Raw genomic sequence first — 21,112 nt, forward strand, 5'->3', positions numbered from 1 at the left:
AATAGTCTCTCAGGCCACAGAAGTGCACAGATCTCCCAATACAATGGACCCAAGGAAGACAACAAGAAGACATATAATAATTAAAATGGCAAAGATCAAGGAAAAAGACAAAGTATTAAAAGCAGCCAGAGAGAGAATAAAGATTATATACAAAGGGAAACCCATCAGGTTATCATCAGACTTCTAAGCAGAAACCTTACAGGCCAGAAGGGAGTGGCATGATGTATTTAATGCAATGAAACAGAAGGGCCATGAAACAAGAATACTCTATTCAGCAAGATTATCAATTACATTTTAAGGAGGGATTAAACAATTTCCAGATAAGCTAAAGTTGAGAGAATTTACCTCCCACAAATCATCTTTACAGTGTATTTTGGAGAGACTGCTCTAGATGGAAGTATTCCTGAGGCTAAGTAGCTTACACCAGAGAAAATAAAACCACAGTAAAGGAAGTAAAGCAATTAAATACTATGCAAATGAAAAATTAAATGAACTACCCGCAGAGTCAGTCAAGGGATACACAAAGAGCACAGAATATGATACATAATATATAAAGAATGGAGGAAGAAGAAGAAGGAGAAAAAAAAGAACCTTTAGACTGTGTTTGTAAGAGCATACTAAGTGAGTTAAGTTAGACTGTTAGATAGTAAAGAAGCTACCCTTGAACCTTTGGTAACCATGAATCTAAAGCCTGCAATGGCAATAAGTACATTTCTATTGATAATCACTCTAAATATAAATGGTCTGAATGCACCAACAGACTAAAAGTGAAGGGATGGAAAAAGATATTTCATGCAACTAATAGGGAGAAAAAACTGGAGCTGCAGTACTTGAATCAGACAAAATAGACTTCAAAACAAAGAAAGTAACAAGAAACAAAGAGGGATATTCCATAATGGTAAAGTGGTCAATCCAACAAGAGGATATAACCATTATAAATAACTATGCACCCAACATAGGAGCACCAAAATATGTGAAACAAATACTAACAGAATTAAAGGGGGAAATAGAATGCAATGCATTTATTTTAGGAGACTTCAACACACTACTCACTCCAAAGGACAGACAATAAGTAAGGAGACAAAGCTACTGAACAAAAGATTAGAACGACAGGATACTCCACCCAAAAGCAGAAGGATACACATTCTTCTCAAGTGCACATGGAACATTTTCAAGAATAGATCATATACTAGGCCACAAAAAGAGCCTCAGTAAATTCAGAAGGATTGAAATTGTACCAACTGGCTTCTCAGACTACAAAGGTATGAAACTAGAAATAAATTGTGCAAAGAAAACAAAAAGGCTACAAACACATGGAGGCTTAACAACATGCTCCTAAATAATCAATGGATCAATGACCAAATAAAAACAGATCAAGCAACATATGGAGACAAATAAAAACAATAACTCAACTACCCAAAATCTGTGGGATTCAGTGAAGGCCATGCTAAGAGGGAAGTATATTGCAATACAGGCTTACCTCAGAAAAGAAGAACAATTCCATATAAACAGTCCAAACTCACAATTAATAAAACTATAAAAAGAAGAACAAATGAGGCCCAAAGTCAGTAGGAGAAAAGGACATAATAAAGATCAGAGCATAAATAAATAAACTCAAGAAGAATAATACAGTGGAAAGAATCAACAAAAGCAGGAGATGGTTCTTCGACAAAATTAACAAAATGGATAAATCCCTATCCAGACTTATGAAGAAAAAAAGAGAGTGTACACACATAAACAGAATCAAAAACGAGAAAGGAAAAATCACTTCAGACACCACAGAAATACGAAGAATTATTAGAGAATACTATGAAAACCTATATGCTAATGAACTGGATAACCTAGAAGAAATGGACAACTTTCTAGAAAAATACAACCTTCCAAGGCTGACCCAGGAAGAAGCAGAAGATCTGAATAGACCAATAACCATCAACAAAATTGAACTGGTAATCAATAAACTACTCAAGAACAAAATGCCTGGACCAGATGGCTTCACTGCTGATTTTTATCAAACATTTAGTGAAGACCTAATACCCATCCTCCTTAAAGTTTTCCAAAAAGTAGAAGAAGAAGCAATACGCTGAAACTCATTCTATGAGGCCAGCATCATGCTAATACCAAAACCGGACAAAGATACCACAAAAAAGAAATTTACAGACCAATATCCCTGATGAACATAGATTCAAAAGTATTCAACAAAATATTAGCAAATCGGATTCAAAAATACATCAAAAAAAAGATCAACCATCATGATCAAGTAGGATTCATGCCAGGGATGTAAGGATGGTACAATATTAGAAAATCCATCAACATCATCCACCACATCAACAAAAAGGACAAAAATCACATAGCCATCTCCACAGATGCTGAAAAGCTTTCGACAAAATTCAACATCCATTCATGATAAAAACTCTCAACAAAATGGGGTAGAGGGCAAGTACCTCAACATCATAAAGGCCATATATGACAAAACCACAGCCAACATCATACTTGACAGTGAAAAGCTGAAAGCTTTTCCTTTAAGATCAGGAAAAAGACAAGGATGCCCACTCTCCCCACTTTTATCCAACATAGTACTGGAGGTCTTAGCTATGGCAATCAGACAACACAAAGAAATAAAGGCATCTAGATTGGTAAGGAAGAAGTTAAACTGTCACTGTTTGCAAATGACATGATATTGTATATAAAAAACCCTAAAGAATCCATCCCCAAACTACTAGAACTAATAACTGAATTCAGCAAAGTTGCAGGATACAAAATTAATACACAGAAATCTGTTGCATTCCTGTATACTAATTATGAACTAGCAGAAAGAGAAATCAGGAAAACAATTCCATTCAGAATTGCATCAAAAAGAATAAAATATTTAGGAATAAACCTAACCAAGGAGATGAAAGACCTATACCCTGAAAACTATAAGACCCTCACGAGAGAAATTAAAGAAGATACCAATGAATGGAAACACGTCCTGTGCTCATGGATAGGAAGAATTAATATTGTCAAAATGACCATCCTGCTTAAGGCAATCTATAGATTCAATGCAATCCGTATCAAAATACCATTGGCATTCTTATGGGGGAATTACACTCCCCAACTTCATGCTCTACTACAAAGCCACAGTAATCAAGAAAGACAATTTGGTACTGGCACAAGAACAGACCCATAGATCAATGGAACAGAATAGAGAGCCCAGATATAAACCCAAGCATATATGGTTAGTTAATATATATTTACAGTTAATATACGATAAAGGTGCCATGGATATACAATTGGGAAAATGACAGCCTGTTCGACAACTGGTGTTGGCAAAACTGGACAGCTACATGTAAGAGAATGAAACTGGATCATTGTCTAACTCCATATACAAAAGTAAACTTGAAATGAATCAAAGACCTGAATGTAAGTCATGAAACCATAAAACTCTTAGAACAAAACATAGGCAAAAATCTCTTAAATATAAACATCAGCAACTTTTTCCTGAACACATCTCCTTGGGTAAGGGAAACAAAAGCAAAAATGAACAAATGGGACTACCTCAAGCTAAAAAGCTTCTGTACAGTAGAGGACACCATCAGGTGAACAAAAAGGTATCTTACAGTATGGGAGAATATATTTGTAAATGACATATCCAACAAGGGGTTAACATCCAAAATATATAAAGAGCTCACACAGCTCAACATCCATAAAGCAAATAACCTGATTAAAAAATGGGCAGAGGATCTTAACAGACAATTCTTCAAAGAAGAAATTCAGATGGTCAACAGGCACATGAAAAGATGCTCCACATCGCTAATTATCAGGGAAATGCAAATTAAGAACACAATGAGATATCACCTCACGCCAGTAAGGATGGTCAGCAACCAAAACACTAAGAATAACAAATGCTGGTGAGAATGTGGAGAAAGGGGAACCCTGCTTCACTGCTGGTGGGAATATAAAGTAGTTCAACCATTGTGGAAAGCAATAGAGAGGTTCCTCAAAAAACTAAAAATAGAAATACCATTTGACCCAGGAATTCCACTCCTAGGAATTTACTAAAAGAAAACAACATCCTTGATTCTAAAAGACATATGCACCCCTATGTTTATCACAGCACTATTTACCATAGCCAAGATATTGAAGCAACCTAAGTGTCCATCAGTAGATGAATGGATAAAGAAGAGGTGGTACATATGCAGAATGATTATTCAGCCATAAGAAGAAAACAAATCCTACAATTTGCAACAATATGGAAGGAGCTGGAGGGTATTATGCTCCCTCCATAAGTAAGCCAGGTGGAGAAAGACACATACCAAATGATTTCCCTCATTTGTGGAATATAACAATGAAGCAAAACTGAAGGAACAAAACAGAAGCAGACTCAGAGACTCCAAGAAGGGACTAGCAGTTACCAAAGGGGAGGGGTGCGGGAGGGCGAGTGGGGAGGGAGGGAGAAGGGGATTGAAGGGTATTATGATTGGCACAGATGGTGTGGGGGGGATCATGGGGAAGACACTGTAGCACAGAGAAGACAAGTAGTCACTCTGTGGCATCTTACTACGCTGATAGACAGTGACTGAAATGGGGTGTGGAGGGGACTTGATAATATGGGTGACTGTAGCAACCACTGTTTTTCATGTGAAACCTTTATAAGAATGTATATCAGTGATACCTTAATAAAAAAAAGTAAAAAAAAATTCCCTTCTTTGAAAATGGATTAGTAATTTATGAAAATATAGCTAATCCTGGTTCTAGGCTATGTAATGCAAAAAATATCTTATGATGTAGCATAGCAATAGAAACTGTATAACATGATTAAGCTGCCTAATTAAGTAAGAAAAATCAACCCTCTCAAGAATAAAACACTATGGCCTTTCTAATAGTTTCTTTGCTTTAACATCAACTTGCGCCTAAAGCATACTGAAACCTTAAAATGGACTTGTAACACAATTACACTTCCAGGAGTGTATTCTAAAAAAAAATCAGATATGCATTTAAGGCACATTGCATACTTTAAGAGTGTTTGCAACAATGTTACTTAACAATAGTGGAAAAAAAATGCTACATTCATCTGAGAGAACATGATGCTCTTATTACTTTATCTCTCTATCTACATGAATCAAATATAAATTTTATGTCCTTATTAATATTAACAATGAAAAAAACCCTCAAGTGTTGTTAAGACTTCTCCATTACAAAGCTTTCATTCCAAAGAAGCTGGATTTTCCATTTTTTTCCTCTCCTAGTTTCTCCTTCTTCAACTGTCTGCCTGACACCCTCTACTTTTCCTTTAGGAATTGTTTCAAATGCCTGAGAAACGTGGAAAGGCTGAGGATGCAGAAAGACAACACTCCTTGATGATCCTCTGCCCCACCCTGCTGAGAGTATTCCCATAACCTGAAAGGAGATTTTTAAAAGAGGGGAAAAGGGTGAAAGTGAAGGGCCTTTTCTGCAACTCTATAGTAAAGAGGCCACATCTCACCTGTTCCAGATATTAAGACAGCCACTCTTGCCCTTTTTGGTTGGACAAACGAATGATTTTTCAGGATGCCATTCTCCAAAGCTGATCCATTTATTTGCATGGTGTCAATCAGATGCTTGACTCTCACACGAGGAAAACCTCCATTTGAAACATACCCAATAAATAAGAAAAACTGTGAATTAACAGTAATAATGGAAAGAAATGTTATTTTATGAAAACTTTAGAATACTGTATATTATTCTGAAAATAAGATGTGCAAGGACTAAAATGGGTAACAGGTCTGTATTACTTAACATTACTCATCCAAAAACAAAAAACTTCTGAAGGCGAACATAATTACCTACCTCAGTTAAAAGCTACAGCATATCATTGTATCTAAACAAAGAATGGAGGATATACTACTGCCTGCCAGTGTTCTGTCCCCACCCCTCCACATCTTCTATTCATGGGAGTGCTATGACCTCCTGGCCTCAAGAGTAGGCATGTCACCCAAGTGAGGCCATTCAAAGATTTAATATAGGATGTTCAGAAACAGAGGGACTTTTGTTTACTTATTGCAATGTGAGCTGAAGGATGTAGGCTCAAGACATCTTTCTGGTATTTGGAGAACCTGCCTGAAAATTAAACCTGCACAACAGAGGAATCAAAGGCAAATAAATACAGACAAAATCCACAAGCCCTGAAGTCTGTTAGCTAATCTGTGTGGGTTTTCTGTTACTCTGCCAGTTTCTAGTATTCCTCATGGAGTCCTGATTCACACAGCACTTGCTAAGGTGCTCGCTCACTCCTCCTTGAATTGAGCTGAAGCACAGATAACAGACTGAGATGTCTTGTGTGTAGGAAGATTACATGGGGAAGTGGTTGCAGGGAACCAGAGTGAGGATCTGGGAAGAGCAATATAGAGGAGCCAATGTAAGAGTGAGATCAAATTGGTCACCACTGTGGGCAACTGGGGCTTGATCCTTCTGGGAATCTCAAAGGAGACATGTAGACTGTGCCTCAGAACCGCTCCCTACTTCTGTCCCTAAAGTGGGCATTTACTCACTAGCTCTTATCCCATTGGTCAAGGGTTGTCCTGGGGGGTGTAGTTGTGCATGTGACTTCTACACAGAGGTGTCAGAACTCTGAGGCAGAAATGAATAGATGGTTGCTGTTACTGATGTGGGAGTGGTCATGTTACAGCTGTGTAAAGATAGTTGCCATAGCAATGGCTGGAATAAAAGGTGGGCAGGGAGTGTTTGAGACACAATTATATTTAAGATTAAATACCTAAGAGCAACTAAATAAGGAGCAATTACCTTCAGGACATGCAACCACCCTGCCAATCACCCAGGCTTCTTCCTTGTGCTGCTGAATGTCCCTCAGAATCTGCTCTGTCAGATCCTTTGATACCACGAGGGCAGCCCCAATGCCACAGTTAAATGTTCTGGCCATCTCTTCTTCAGAGAGATGTCCTTCCTGCTGTAACCACGAGAAGATCCTAGGGATCCTCCAGGTCTGGGCATCTGAAAACAGGTAAAGGTGTTTAACTATTGTCTTACACATGCACAAAGCTACAGAAATAACAAGTACTGCTATTTTATATCAGGCAAAACTATATAATGGCTTTTTGTAAGTTTTTTTTGGATCCATTTATTTTTTAGACATTAAAAACATGTTTTTACATACTTGGCCAGCATTCACAATTGAGTGAGGTTTTGTACTGCATTAACTAACTAGATTTTTAAAAATCTCTAATGGATTAAATGTGCTAATAGCTGAATTCCTGTAAAGGCTGGCATACTACCCTTTTGTGAGTGTTTACCTGGGTCTTAGTGACCAAAATGTACCCTAAGTATGATGTAAACCTATGTGGCTTATATATAGATTTGGAAGAAATGAATATACTATTAAAAAGTCATGGTATACAGAAAGTTTAAGATCAATATCCTGTCTCTCTGCATTTATCTTAACATTTAGACTTAGGTCTGTTATAAGAATATATCCTCTATTATCACAATACAATTAAAATGTCTAATAAAAAAATACCCATATACACATAAAGGCCTATATATATATATTTATACACACACACAAAAAAATTCTTGAATAATAAAAGAATTTGGATAGGCCTTTTTAATCTACAGTTATGGGATATGACTTACAAAAACATAATTATTTATTTATAATGCTCTTTTGAAAGGAAAGTCACAGTGAACTAAGGTTGACTATCAGTTCCCCTTATTTATTTGGTATGTCTGCAGTATAATCAGTTTTTTAATGCTCTGGAGTTGATACAATTTTTAAAAGGCATCACATGTCTATGAATCTTCTCCCCTATGAGATTTAATCCCAGTTCTACTAGCTGGGAATGTCCATTCTTAAGAGCTGGGCACAAAAGATTTAGTTACCATGATATGCTCACTATTCTGTCAATAGTCAAAAAGTCACCAGCAATGTAAAACCAAACGGCAGTATATCCATAAAAAAATGAATTACTTAAAATGCTAAAAAATGATATTATGACAGGTAAATGTGAATTAAAAGGCAGGGTAAACAGCAGATTGCTAAACTATGAGCTCATTTTAGCACAAAGATTTACAAAGTATTTATTTATGGAAAAAAAACTGACAAAGAGCATAGTTTCTACAAATGATCAAGTATGTCATGAGTAATATAACAAGTTGTGGAAATTTAATGCTGAAAATTCCTTACTTAAAAGTGTTGTCAAAGTATGATTCTTGGAAGAAACCTCAGAGGCTGATGCAAGGGACTGAATTGTGTTTTCACCGGGAAAGATATTTGTATAACTCAAAACACGATGGCTTTTATGACTATGACTATATCAACTCTCAATTTTCTGATGTGGGGACCATTATGTTATTTTTAACCAGTGGTGTGTGCTACAGACAGCTTGTAAGGCCATTAAAAACCATTTAAAAATTGGCTAGGATGGGAGTATTTACAGAAATTGTCAAATGCACGGAGCAGCCTGCCTTTTCCCTATTCATCAGTAGGCCACTATTTTTAACCAATTGAAGAGGGTAGTGAAAACTTCCTTAAGGTTTTGTTTATGTTCACTGGAAAGCATTTCTACTGCAGGAATATGTTAAACCATTAATTTAATCGTTCGCTGTGCCCTGTGCCCTTCAACTCCGTGCTATGCTAATGAAGGGATTCCATTCAGCTCAGCCCTGTCTAGCCATCTCCTCTGCTTCCTTGGCTAGGCTGACCTCCTGTTTAACCGCTCTCCCAGTGTACCCTTCCTGTTTCCTCACTTCTGCACAACCTCTCTGACTTCTCAGATTCTCTCCTTCACATACTCTGACTCCAGGGTTAGCTCAGTAAATCTACTCAACTGCATCCCTAGCTGCTTCCCCCGACTGATCCTGCCACCTGCCGAGCCCAAATGCATCAACCAAATCAAGCTATTTTTTGGCTCTTGTCTCAAGGCTACACACGCTCTTACTTTGGGTGAAAAATTACTTACCCAGCTTCAATTTCACCATCAGTGCTGTTTGCTGTCTCACTCTCATCCTGACCTTGACTGCTTCATTATTTATCCCTCTCCTCAAGCCCCTGCTCCACGTTTGCTCATCTCATAAGCCCTTCTTACGTCACTAGGAAAAGGCATTATTTTGTGTTAACTCCTTGAGTTTCTACTCCCTCAAGCTAATTTATATTTGTTGACTATGAGAGCTGGAACAGTTTCTCTGTCTCTTTACCCTACAAAAATAGGGAGGGGAAATCTGTCCCTCACTTTGCCATGAGCATAGGTGTATTCCAACCCTTCCTTTTTACCACTAAGTTTACTGAAACAGCAATCTGCACTCACTGCCTCCCATCTCTGCCACCCATCCCAGCCAATTATCTGGTGGGTGGCATCTGCCTTCACCATGCTGCTTTTTGAGCTACCTCTGAAGTATCCAGACCAATTTCTGGTCCTTATCCTAGATTTCTGTGCCGCACCCGACACTGCTGACCGGCGGCATGTTCAAATCCTTCCTAGGAGTTGATGGTACTTTTGTATGGTTTACTCCCTGCTTCTGATTGTTCTTTTTCAGTAATTCTACTTCTGCCAACCTTTAAGGGACAGAACACTAAAGAACAACCTTTTGGTCTCTTCTGCTCTCTTGGCCATAATTATTATTACCTGCATATGAGCACCAAACTTCTGCTTAGAGACAACTTGCAATAAACATACTGAAGATTTAAAACATTATATTCCCACTTCCTGCTCCAAATCTACTCTTCTTCCTGTGTTATGGATGTTACTGTCTACTCACCTGCTTTAACAGAACTTGTGACTTCTTTGTCCTTCTAAGCACAAAATAATTCTCAAATCTGCCTCCCTTGTCTATGCCTTGGTTTGGGTCCTCCCTATGTCCGGTAGGGACTATTTAAATGCTGCCACTTCCCCTCCTGGAAGGTTCCTGGGTCCGTCTTGATACAGCTTGCAGTGACCAATCCCCTTGGAGGATCTGCTTACAGCACTTCATCTAAGTCACATGCGATAATTTTATGCCATATAAACACGGCTAATAAAAACTAAAAGGAAAAAAAAAGGAAGCCAAGGCAAATAAAGTAAAAAAAGGTAGAAAAGAGTCAGCCCTAATTTTTTGCCAAAAAACCCAATTAAGAATTTTCCACTTATAATCATATGTGCACTACTTACCACAGAATTTCCTCTCATGATGTATTTTTTTTCTCCTAAAAGTTTTCAAAGCAAAAGTTCCTTTCAGCAATCTTACCTAAATCCACCCCAAGTTTCTGAGGAAGGACTCTGGGGATGTTTTCTAGCAATCCTCCACCAGTAATATGGGCAAAGGCCTTGATGTGCCCTGAACGTAGGACAGGTAACAGTGAATGGCTGTAAATTCTGGTTGGAGTAAGAAGTAAGTCCCCTGTATGTTGGAGAGAGAAGACACAAATTTAGCCTACAAATATAAATCCAGAGCATGTATAAAAAAACAATTCTGAAACAGACTATGACTGTGACCCTGCACAGACACACCAGTTCTACGATAATGTCCAAGTCACAATACCACAGGGCAATGTAATTTATTCCATTCTAAGTTCAAGTAACGAAAGACTAGCCCCACTAATTGGTTGCTCAGACATTTCCAAGCAAGTGAGTTTAAACCTGAGTGTGTTACCTAAGGTCTGGTCACCACAGCCATCTGGTGCTGGAGAGGAGTACTGGAGGGAAGATTTTGCAATAATTTTCCTCACAAGGCTAAACCCATTGCTGTGTAGACCAGATGAAGCCACTCCAATAATGACATCCCCTTCGGTGATTCTTTCCAAGTGAGGGAGTTTTTGATCCCGCTCCATGGCACCCACAGCAAAACCAGCTAGGTCATACTCTCCGGGGGGATACATGTCAGGCATTTCTGCTGTTTCACCTCCTGGAAGAAAAATAAATAAGAGCAAGGAAATCACAAAATGTTTATAAAACTTAGACAAGTTTAAGAAGTAAGGACACCAGCTACTCTTTAATAAGAACAATTAAACATGTGGCAATATCCTGCAGACACTCAAGTGACATGTACTCTGTTAGGTGCTCAACAGAACTTCTGACCAAGCATCTCGGGGGAAGGAGCACTAATTCTCATCAAGGGTGAGTGTAGCCGCAAACATTACTTTCATGAGATGAACACTCAGTTGGACATGTCATTTCTATAGCTAGTTTCCTTTTAGCAATGCTTTCACCTATATTTGATCTTTACACTGCGCTTATGTTCCAGATGATGGTACAGGTTTAGAGAAGTGATTTAATCAGGCCTAACACCAAATGCCTGGTCTAAAAAATACACTATAATTCACTTCACAATCATATCATGTAAAGACAGGGCCTAGGTAGGCAGATTTCAAATTAGAAACTTTTCAAAAAGATGGATGAAAAGGCAATTTTGGCTTTTGGCAGATTTTTCCATAGAAAGGATAATATTAGAGGTACTTTTTTTGTTTATTGGTCAACCTTACAAATTCTTTTGCTCAAAATTCTCATATATATTTAAGCAATATTTCTATGAACCTTGGGTACCCTTTATTCTTATTGTCACTTCTGTGAGAAAATGAGGCCTAAGATTCAGAATGCCAAAAACCCATCTGTCTCTGTTGTAGGGCCAGTAGGGAGGAAATAACCCCTACCCTGTCTGTCCAGGAGGCCTTTGAGAAAGAGAGTACTAGAAATATCGACCGAAGATCAGGGAGAAAGGTAAGGCCTGGCATCTAAGTCTGGGGAAGAGGGTGTTGAGGGTACCAGGGTCTAACTTTTCTTCAGGTTGTGTTATCTTTATTTGCCTCATCTTGTGATATAGTTTCTTTGTTAGCTATATTGGTACTGATCATGTTTACACACCAGACTAAAATACAGGAAGAGGAAGGATGCATGGTTCAAAAGGATGATCTTACCAATGAGAGCACATCCAGCTTTTCCACAAGCTTTAGCGATTCCAGTGATAACAGTTTCAGTTGTATTGAGGTCAAGTTTTCCACAGGAAAAGTAATCAAGGAAGAAGAGGGGCTCTGCTCCTTGTGCCAGAATATCATTTACACACATTGCAACCAAATCTTGACCAATGGTATCATGCTTGTTGCACTGCTGGGCAATCTATGGAAATACAAGATGCATGTCCACATAATAGAATAAGCTCCAAATTATAATTGCTCATTTCTCAATGGAGGCTCACAAATATTATTGACTTTTGGCTAGCTGCTCTGAACACCTAAAGACAAAAGAACACTTAATGCTGATAAGCTATGTGGTTCAAAAGGATCCCCTTTTATGCATTAAAATCACCCCTCCATCCAGATATACCAATAATAGTGTTGTCAGAAACATTTAGATATATTAGCCATACTATATGGTTATATGGTATGGTTTAGTACATATATGTCAAGAGGGGAAAAGTGTGCATTTTATACACAGTAAATTCTTATGTTTCACAAAAGGCCTTTACTCACATAGGTGTCTGATTACCTTCAGTTTAGTTCCAACACCATCTGTTCCACAGGCCAGAAGAGGATCTTTGAAACCAGCTGCTCTCAGATCAAAAAGACCAGCAAAACCTCCAAGATCAACATCACAGCCTGTTGGAGAGGAATTAATTACTTGCTGCATTTCAATAGATTAGTTAAACATGAATATAAACCTCTTCCTAAGACTGGCTAAAACAAGAGATGCCTTTCCTGAGAATGGGAGAGAGTATCATATGCTAAAAGAATCAATCAAGGAAGTAATTAAGTATTAAAGGGCAGACAAATCTTTTTGAATTTAATGTCATGAGAAAGAAATGCTTTTCTCAATATTAGAAATAAGAAAATACAAAGACTATGGGTTTGGCTTAACCTGGCATTAACTTGGAACATTTTCCTCAGGAAACAACAAAGCCCAAATCAATTCACAATGTTTGTCAAAGCTAATGAACTAGCAAAGTACAGGAATCTGATTTACCTGGTCTGGAGGTGGCTTTTGCTGAAGGCTTAATTTTTTGGACAAGCATATTTCCAGCTGCAATGTCTACCCCAGATTCCTTGTAAGTCAGGCCCCTAAAGAATTAACACAAAAACAAAAACAAAGATATTACCTAAAAGCCAGGGAAAATCATTTTTATCTTAAGCAGAAGATATCCCTATTGATTCCTGTCTGCCCTAATGTGCTGGGCCCCAACCATAAATTTTCATTTACTGGTCTACAGCAGGCCCTAGGAATTAAAATGCATTTAAATAACCTCTCCAGTTGATTTCATTGTATCATTACTATTGAGAACTACATCTCTAAATAAACTCTTTCTTTTAGAAGTACAAAAGGAGCCAAATACACCAATACTTTCCCACAACCTGTCTCTGTTCTCTGTTCAATTTTAGTATGGGAAAGAAAGCAGTGCAAAAACTGAGTCAAAAGAAAAGAAAATCAGGATAATTAGAACTCTACAAAAAATTGCCTAAATAATGAAGCTGCGATCTTATTGCAATGAAAGACTTGCATGAGATTCCTTAAAGCTGAAGACAAGTAAGAAACGAGATTTAAAAAAACTATGGGAAAAACCAAACCAAATAATGGTATTCAGTGTATCATTTCCTTCCATAGAGGGTCAACACATTGGAGCAGTGAATGGTACTGTGATTTCAAGTCTTGCCTTACAAAAATGAGAACTTTGGCTTAGTTGAATACATGAATATGTGTAGTTTTATTAGAAACAAGGTGCCAGGGTTCAAATAGAGTTGAGAGCTTTGTCAGTTAACTCCAATGAAGTCAGCAGTCCAGGGTCATGCTCAGAAAGGAAACAAAGTTCTACTGGTTAAAAAAACCCTTTTGTCAGGTAGCAGCTGTCATTTTCTTCATCTTTAAAGAACTAGACTAGTATGAAGATTGCATCCCCTTTAACAGGTCATTTCAGTGGAATCTATTATTTTACAGTGAAAAATAAAATTTTAGCATGGCATTTTAATGTTCTTACTTCTAAAAAAATTCTAGTATTAGCTTAAAAAATTTGCTTATCAGTAACAGTATAGATTGAATTAAGTTGCTAAAAATTTCTCATTTTGTCCTAAAACATATTTATTTCTCATAGATGAAATCAACAATAGTAACTGTGATATAGTTACAAAATCAAAACACCCACATTTCCAATGAAAAGTTTATTGATTTTATAAAGGAATAGTTGTACATGCCAATTAACCAATCAATAAGTGGTTAAAAATGCACTTCAGTAATAGGTATAAATAGTGAAAAAATGAGACAGCCAAAATTTTACAGTATATCAAACTAAGTTAGTTGCAAAGTAGATGACCAATATTATCATCTTGAATTATTTGACAAGACCAGAACTTAAAGATATAAATACAATAGTATTTAAATAGATAACTCACGCAAAATTATTTCCCCATCTTTATTTAATAATTGACAGTTATATATATTTAAAGTATACAATGTGAAAAATTCAACATCTCTGTGACTTCATTGTATTTTTCAAACATAAGGAAATACCATGAAGTCTGTTCCATTTAATTTGAATGTTGTTATGAGTAGTTTTGATTCTAACTAAATGCAAATCAAAATCAGATCAGTCCCATAGACAGAAAATACAGGGTGAGAGTATAGTACTAATTTTCTACATAGCCATTTATGCCAGTTCTGAAGCTGTGCTATAATCCCTCAGTAAGAAATTTACCTGGGCTGTTGGAAGAGAGCTATGGCACGATAGCCAATGTCCTTCCTGTAAGTGGCTCCCTCAAACTTTATAGCAGCTAGTCCTTTCTCGGCTTCTTCAAGGGCTGAGATGAGACTTTCCCGGATGGCTGTTACTGTAAGGACTCTACCTCCATTAGTCACCACTTTGCCATCTTTTAGGGTAGTGCCTGCTTGGAACACCTCTAGTCCTAAAGCTTGAGCCTCAGGAAACCCTGGTGAGAGAGTACATTTGACCTATTATTTGCAGTAACAATATTCTACACTTGCAGTTTATAATTTCCAAAAGTTTTGAAAATCTTTATTTCACTGAAGTGAATTTCCCAAGAATCCTACCAGGAAGAACTAATGCAATATACTACTCAACAGACCCTTTCTTTTAAGAACCGTTTGTTCTGCTCTAGGGTGACAAAAGTATTCCTAAAACCTTGTGTTATCATAAATCTCATGTAAGAACTATTGTTTCAATGAGAGAGGGGGGAAAAAAAGCTATGGCCTGAAAAGTTTGAGACTTTTGAGACTTAAAGGCACAAAGGTACTTTCTTCTGACAAAACGTCAAAAACTAAAAAGATAAAATCTGAACATTAATTAATAAGTCCTGCATTTGATCACATTATATTTAAGAATAAAGGAATTTCTTTTTTTATCATAGCCATTCAAGTAAAGTTGCTTGCTTTCTTTTTTAAATAACCAATAGGATCACTGCATGCAAACAGATTCTTACTCTTTACCCTAATTAACAGTTGTAAAATTCTAAGACAAGCTTGATTTAAATTAGGTTTTGCACTCAGTCTAAAATTCCTGGCTTCATTTTCTTCTGAATTATCTTTAAGCTCTCATACACAATTTTACTCTTAAAATATTATTAGACTATTATTTTCTAAATTCTAAAATGACTAGCACAGACAGTTTATACAAAGATAAATTCTTAGTTAAAAAAAAAGAAATTCTTATATCCCGTTTTTCTTTTTTGGTCTCCATTACTCTTTTAGCATCATATTTGGTAGTTTGTTAAGACGTGTCTTCCCTAAGTGTTTTTATAACAGGGGTATTCTCTCGAATGATACTGGGATACTGTTGGTGTTGGTAAAACCCAGTATTGCAGTGTCAGAAATGACTACTACACCTGTCACCTCTACTTAGGGAAATTTCACCAACACAAGGGATCTTGATTCTAGCCCCTTTCTCTGTTCCTTTTAAAAGGCAATCAATTCCTAACTGCCCAGTGGCCATGTGTGGGATTCATAGGGCAATGGATTGGTTTTCTGGGCAAGACAGTAACAGGGTGTTTGAATCAAACACACTATTGGGGTACTGAATGAGGCAAAACTACAGCCTGCTAGGCTTATGGCACTGGAAGTTATCTGGCATTTCAAGACACTGTTTTATTTTAACATCATTTAATTAGATGCCTCAACCTCCTGTAAAGAGAAACAGAAGAGAAGGCTTTACTTTATTATTATTAGTATTATTTTTTAAATTAAAGTATCATTGATAATCTTATGTTGGTTTCAAATACACAACACAGTGGTTCAACATTTACCCATATTATCAACTCCTCACCCCCTCCAGTGCGGTCACTGTTCACCAGCGATGTGTTACAGAATCATTAATTGTATTCTCCATGCTGTACTACTATCCTAGTGACCAACCTATATTGTGACTGTGAATTATTGTGCCCCTTAATCCCTTTCCCCCCACCCTCTTCAACCCCTCCCCTTTGGTAACCACTAGTCTCTTCTTGGTATCTAAGAGTCTACTGCCATTTTGTTCGACAAGGCTTTACTTTTGAAACTGTTTTAATCTTCTCATCCAAGTGACTATAGTATGCACTGCAAACTGGGGGGGTACACTTGTGATCATGTCTCTGAAATTTCTCATTGATATGCTTTATTCTAACATTCCTCTGACTTTCATACATTCCCATTATCTTCCTGGCTCTGGGACAGGGGAAGAGAAGGCAGTACTGGGTGATTCTTGGGAAATTTGGGTAGGCCCACTTAAATATTCCTTGTGCTGGAAAGGAAATGGATGGCAGTTCTTTAAATTTTGGATATTTGAACACCAATATTTAATAGGCAATACGGTTATGTTAAGAACCCCTGAAAGGTTTCCTCCTCACACCCTTAAAATGAGCAGAGCATAGCCCAGGAGAAAGGCCTACTATGGTACCAGCTACTTGTCACATTGTAATTCAACCTTTTGTTCTGATATTCACCTGTTATTTCCACACCCTTGGTGTAGTCTCCTGGGTAACCTTTACTTGCCATGACAACAGTTACGGCAGTGCGGTTTTTGTGCCAAACAGGCAGAGATGTGCAGAGCCGGCCATCTAAGGTAGACTGAATCACTTCATAAAGATCACTTTTAAGAAGTGGGAGGATCACCTGTAGAAACATAATCAACATGGCAGTTGAGAGCAGTTTTATTTCTCTTTAGAAATTTCATTCACTGGGATACCAGCAGAACTTGCATATATTTCTGAAAGGTAATTATTTCAATGCTGATAAATCCTGAGATTAAAACAACACACATCTTCTAGAAATGTATACTTTATATATTATCTTTAATGATTACCCACTTGGCACTCTGGATCACCGAAACGGCAATTAAACTCCAGAACTTTTGGGCCATCCTTGGTCAGCATTATACCAGCATAGAGAACACCTTCATTAAAAAAGAAAAATCCACAATGAAGACATTGTGCTGAGACTATAAAAATTAGAATATAAACTTCTAACACTTGATAGTGACTCTATAGCATCTTACTACACTAATGGACAGTGACTGCAATGGGCTATGGGGTGGGGGACCCTTGTTAATATGGGTGAATATTGTCACCACAATGTTGTTTATGTGCAACCTTCATAAGATTGCATATCAACTATACCTTCAAAAAAAAAAAAAACTTCTAATGCTTGAAGTTTTGGAATAACCAAATGCTATAGTAGTGGTCAATTAAAAGGTGGTGAAAAAAGAGAAACTGGGTAGGTTTTGTCAAAGGTGTAAACTGACTCAATGATAATGTCCATGATGACAACAGTGTGCTTACCTGTGTATGGCATACCCTCCTGCCGCATGCCATCCACCGTCCTCTGAAGAATGGTATTTTTTATTTTTAGCAACAAATCCTTAGAAACCTGGGGAACACACAGGAATACTTAAATGTAACTGGTATTTAAAAAAATCATCTTGGAAGTGGTATCACGTGGGACATAGAAAACTATCACTTTTTTTTTAACCACTTGATTGGCTAAGCACTTTAAATTCATTAAAAATCCTCACACTAACTCTATCAAGTAGGAATTTAGCATTATTCTTACAAAAGAAGACTTCTGAGACATACAAATTGTAAACAGAAGCTGGATTATGTATTTATTGATCAGTGTCAGCCACTGTTTTAGGATTAAGTGACCATTAAATCACCTTTTACTACTAAACATATAGATTTTCAAACATATACATGCTTAAAGGTCACTAAAAAGTTTCCTGAAACATAATAAGAATGAAAAAAGCCCTCTTCCACCTTACGGCTCCTTTGTATTCTTTCAAAGTAGCCTATGCATATTTCATCTACTGCCTATAAATTTAAGAATCTTGGAGCTGATATATTTAATTGTAAAAACTAGACTTAAAGACTGTTCTCATATTAAAATCACTTTTATCAAATGGTATTTTTAGTATTTATAGTCTAAAGTCAATCTTGTTTGGTTTTTTAATCTGTTAATGAAGAAAAATATCTAAAGGCATTACATTATTAGCAGAAAGGATTATGACTATCATCAATGAAAAGAATGGATGAATTTCTGAAGTGCTAATCTACTCAATGAAGATTTCTTATAAATCTTTGGGAACACACTTTATCTATAAATTATGAAATAGAAAAATCAAAAGTACAAATTATGGCCTGCCTGGGTTCTCAATTCACGCGCCCCCACCTCCCCAGACTTCCTTTTTTAAAAAATATGGATTCATAAATTTGCATGTCATCCTTGCACAGGGCCCATGTTCATCTTCTCTGTATCGTTTCAATTTAGTATATGTGCTGCCAAAGCAAGCACAGAGACTCCTCTTACTGAGCACTTATGTGATGACCTTTGATATCCAAAGATGAGTAAGAGGTAATTCTAGACTATAATTGGCTCCCATGGGTTAAAAACAGGGTATAAAGAGGAGGGGCTAGAAGGATATGTTCAATCCATACTTAACTTAGTTCTTCAAAGGTTTTCAGAAAAGGTTAGTTTTAAGAGTGAGACTATAAGAGATACTTTTCATTTACTAGGAAACCAAATTGCGGATTAATTTATAGAACAAAACAAAACAAAACAGGACAGCTTCGTCTAGAAGACCAAAAACAATGATGACTGAACTTCAGCTTGCTTCTGGGAAGTACCTGAGGTGCTGGGCAGTAGGCTCCCATTCCCCCTGTGTTGGGGCCATGATCTCCCTCCAGCAACCGCTTATGGTCCTGTGCTGCAGGCATGGGGGCCACAGATCTCCCATCAGTGAAGCACAAACACTGTAAAGAAAACAAAATAGTCCACCTACCCTAAGTGCCAAGAAAGTTGGAAAAAGTAATTTAATAAGAACTCTATCTACTTTGACTCTTCTCAGAGGACAAGTTGTCTTTTCTTAAAGTAAAATGAATTGAAACATAAACAACCCTAAGTTACCTGTATCAAGAATCACAAGATACTCAATTTCTGAAGAATCTGTAAGTTTAAAGGGAGGATGGGGAAAAAAAAATCAAGCTACCCCTAAAGTAAAATATTTCAACCTTTCCCACCTTTAAATTTTGTGATATAAGTCTAAATCCCCTACTGATACACTAGTGATGATTAAAAGAGAATATATTCTTTTCCATTGTATCCCCAATACTAAAAGTATACAAATTCTTTTGCTAACTGCTGGGTTATGCTTTTAGATGAAGCAACCAGAGTAAACCAAGGCTTTTTTGGGCTCATAGGTCAGATAACACAGCTTCTACTCTATAAAGCCAGTAAGATGAATATACGTACAGACACCTCTTCTCCTTCAAGAAGTTCTTCAATGACAATTGTTTCTCCAGCTGCTCCAAAAGCTTTATTCTTAATGTAGATTAAAAAAAGAAAGATGTAAATTCTAAGCTTTTAATATTTATTATTAATTAAATGACAATAATTAATAAAATGACAATTGGCCATTGTCATTTTCCACCATTTGTATTATGATCAAATGCACTATTATTGAAAATTCCCTTTCTAAAAGCCTCGAAAGGATCCTAGTTTTAAAGTGGCAATGATCTACAGCTAGCATGAGTACACATGAAATGAACACATCACTTACAATCTCCTGGGAATCCAGCTTCCTAGTTTCAAATAAGGTAACAGAAAAACAGATGCTTTCATCGCTATTTCTGATATCTCATTATAATTATGTATGTTTGCCTACAATAATTATACTGAAGAATTTCTATAAGGAGAGAGGGGAACCCACCATAACCAAGATGGATCATATTAGAAAAGTAAAGTTATTAATTCATTGCTTTACTTCTCTTAGACCTGGGACACAAAGGACAAATACTTTTGTCATCATGGATGGTGGAGAATTTACTTATATATTCTAGTCTGAGGATTTTCCACCTTTCAGTAGAAGATAACAAAGGATGCAAGAACTTACTTCCAAAGAAGAGAATCTGGGTTAGCCATCAGTGTACATCTATAACTCTTTTATAGAGATGGATTATAATAAATAGTAATGTGACAAGTAACTCACCAGTGTTTGCTAGATATGTTTTCCTTATCTTGATGTACATTTTGTAAACTTAAGAGTATTTATCTAGTGTGACTAAAAAATCAAAAACTTTTTCAGAGGAAATCAACCTACCTGCATGATTTCCTGTACAGCTTTACAGGCCTCTTCTTTGCTTTCTGCAACAATCACCCCTTTCCCAGCTGCAAGACCACTGGCCTTCACAACCAAAGCAGGGAAGTCTGCACTGTGAAGACAGAGTAATCTTCAATACCAATAAACCCTTACAACTCAGAGGCTGAAACGATTTGGGATTGTGCAATGAAATGCTATAGCAACAACTGAAAAGCAGAAAGAAAAAAATTACTGATCATACCAATACCATTTTGATGCACTTCCCACCAGGAATTTTTTCCCTTATGTATTCCTTTATAGTTGTGATTATAAAGTACACACAATTTTGCTTTTTCATTTATCATGAGATCATATAGGAAAATCTTTGGAAGAATAAAGTAGTTGTATAGCACAGATATTAGAACTGATCATTAAGATACAAAGGAGTGGATTGTATTCTCTTTCAGGTAGAAATATAGCCGTATAAGACCAATATAAGCATGGGTACACGACCGTTTCTCAAAGTACACATAAAAAAATGTAGTTGGTCATTTCTTCAGTTGAGTGGGACTGAAGATCTAGAAGGCGACTTATCCAAAGTAAGTAACAAAATTGTTACTTATTCAAGGCA

At 36.8% G+C, this 21,112-nt stretch overlaps 1 protein-coding gene and 1 non-coding gene across 7 annotated transcripts in view; both read right to left on the reverse strand.

The window, feature by feature from the left end:
• Positions 1–21,112, reverse strand: part of GART (phosphoribosylglycinamide formyltransferase, phosphoribosylglycinamide synthetase, phosphoribosylaminoimidazole synthetase) — a 36,416-nt gene that overhangs the window by 5,876 nt on the left and 9,428 nt on the right. For all 6 annotated transcript variants that reach the window (XM_036880213.2, XM_057504228.1, XM_036880212.2 and 3 more), the window contains exons 5-18: positions 20,503–20,614; positions 19,656–19,724; positions 19,031–19,156; positions 17,690–17,777; positions 17,219–17,304; positions 16,856–17,024; positions 14,620–14,851; positions 12,900–12,994; positions 12,426–12,535; positions 11,858–12,056; positions 10,597–10,848; positions 10,192–10,344; positions 6,760–6,966; positions 5,462–5,599 (exon numbers count right to left, since the gene is read on the reverse strand). In XM_036880213.2, the coding sequence (XP_036736108.1) occupies positions 5,462–5,599; positions 6,760–6,966; positions 10,192–10,344; positions 10,597–10,848; positions 11,858–12,056; positions 12,426–12,535; positions 12,900–12,994; positions 14,620–14,851; positions 16,856–17,024; positions 17,219–17,304; positions 17,690–17,777; positions 19,031–19,156; positions 19,656–19,724; positions 20,503–20,614 (2,036 nt within the window). The remainder of the gene's footprint in view (positions 1–5,461; positions 5,600–6,759; positions 6,967–10,191; positions 10,345–10,596; positions 10,849–11,857; positions 12,057–12,425; positions 12,536–12,899; positions 12,995–14,619; positions 14,852–16,855; positions 17,025–17,218; positions 17,305–17,689; positions 17,778–19,030; positions 19,157–19,655; positions 19,725–20,502; positions 20,615–21,112) is intronic.
• Positions 18,597–18,698, reverse strand: LOC118909644 (U6 spliceosomal RNA). The gene has a single exon (XR_005023722.1). It is a non-coding gene; the product is annotated as a U6 spliceosomal RNA (small nuclear RNA).

Source organism: Manis pentadactyla, chromosome 1 (genome assembly GCF_030020395.1).
Source record: "Manis pentadactyla isolate mManPen7 chromosome 1, mManPen7.hap1, whole genome shotgun sequence".
Classification (NCBI taxonomy): Eukaryota; Metazoa; Chordata; class Mammalia; order Pholidota; family Manidae; genus Manis; species Manis pentadactyla.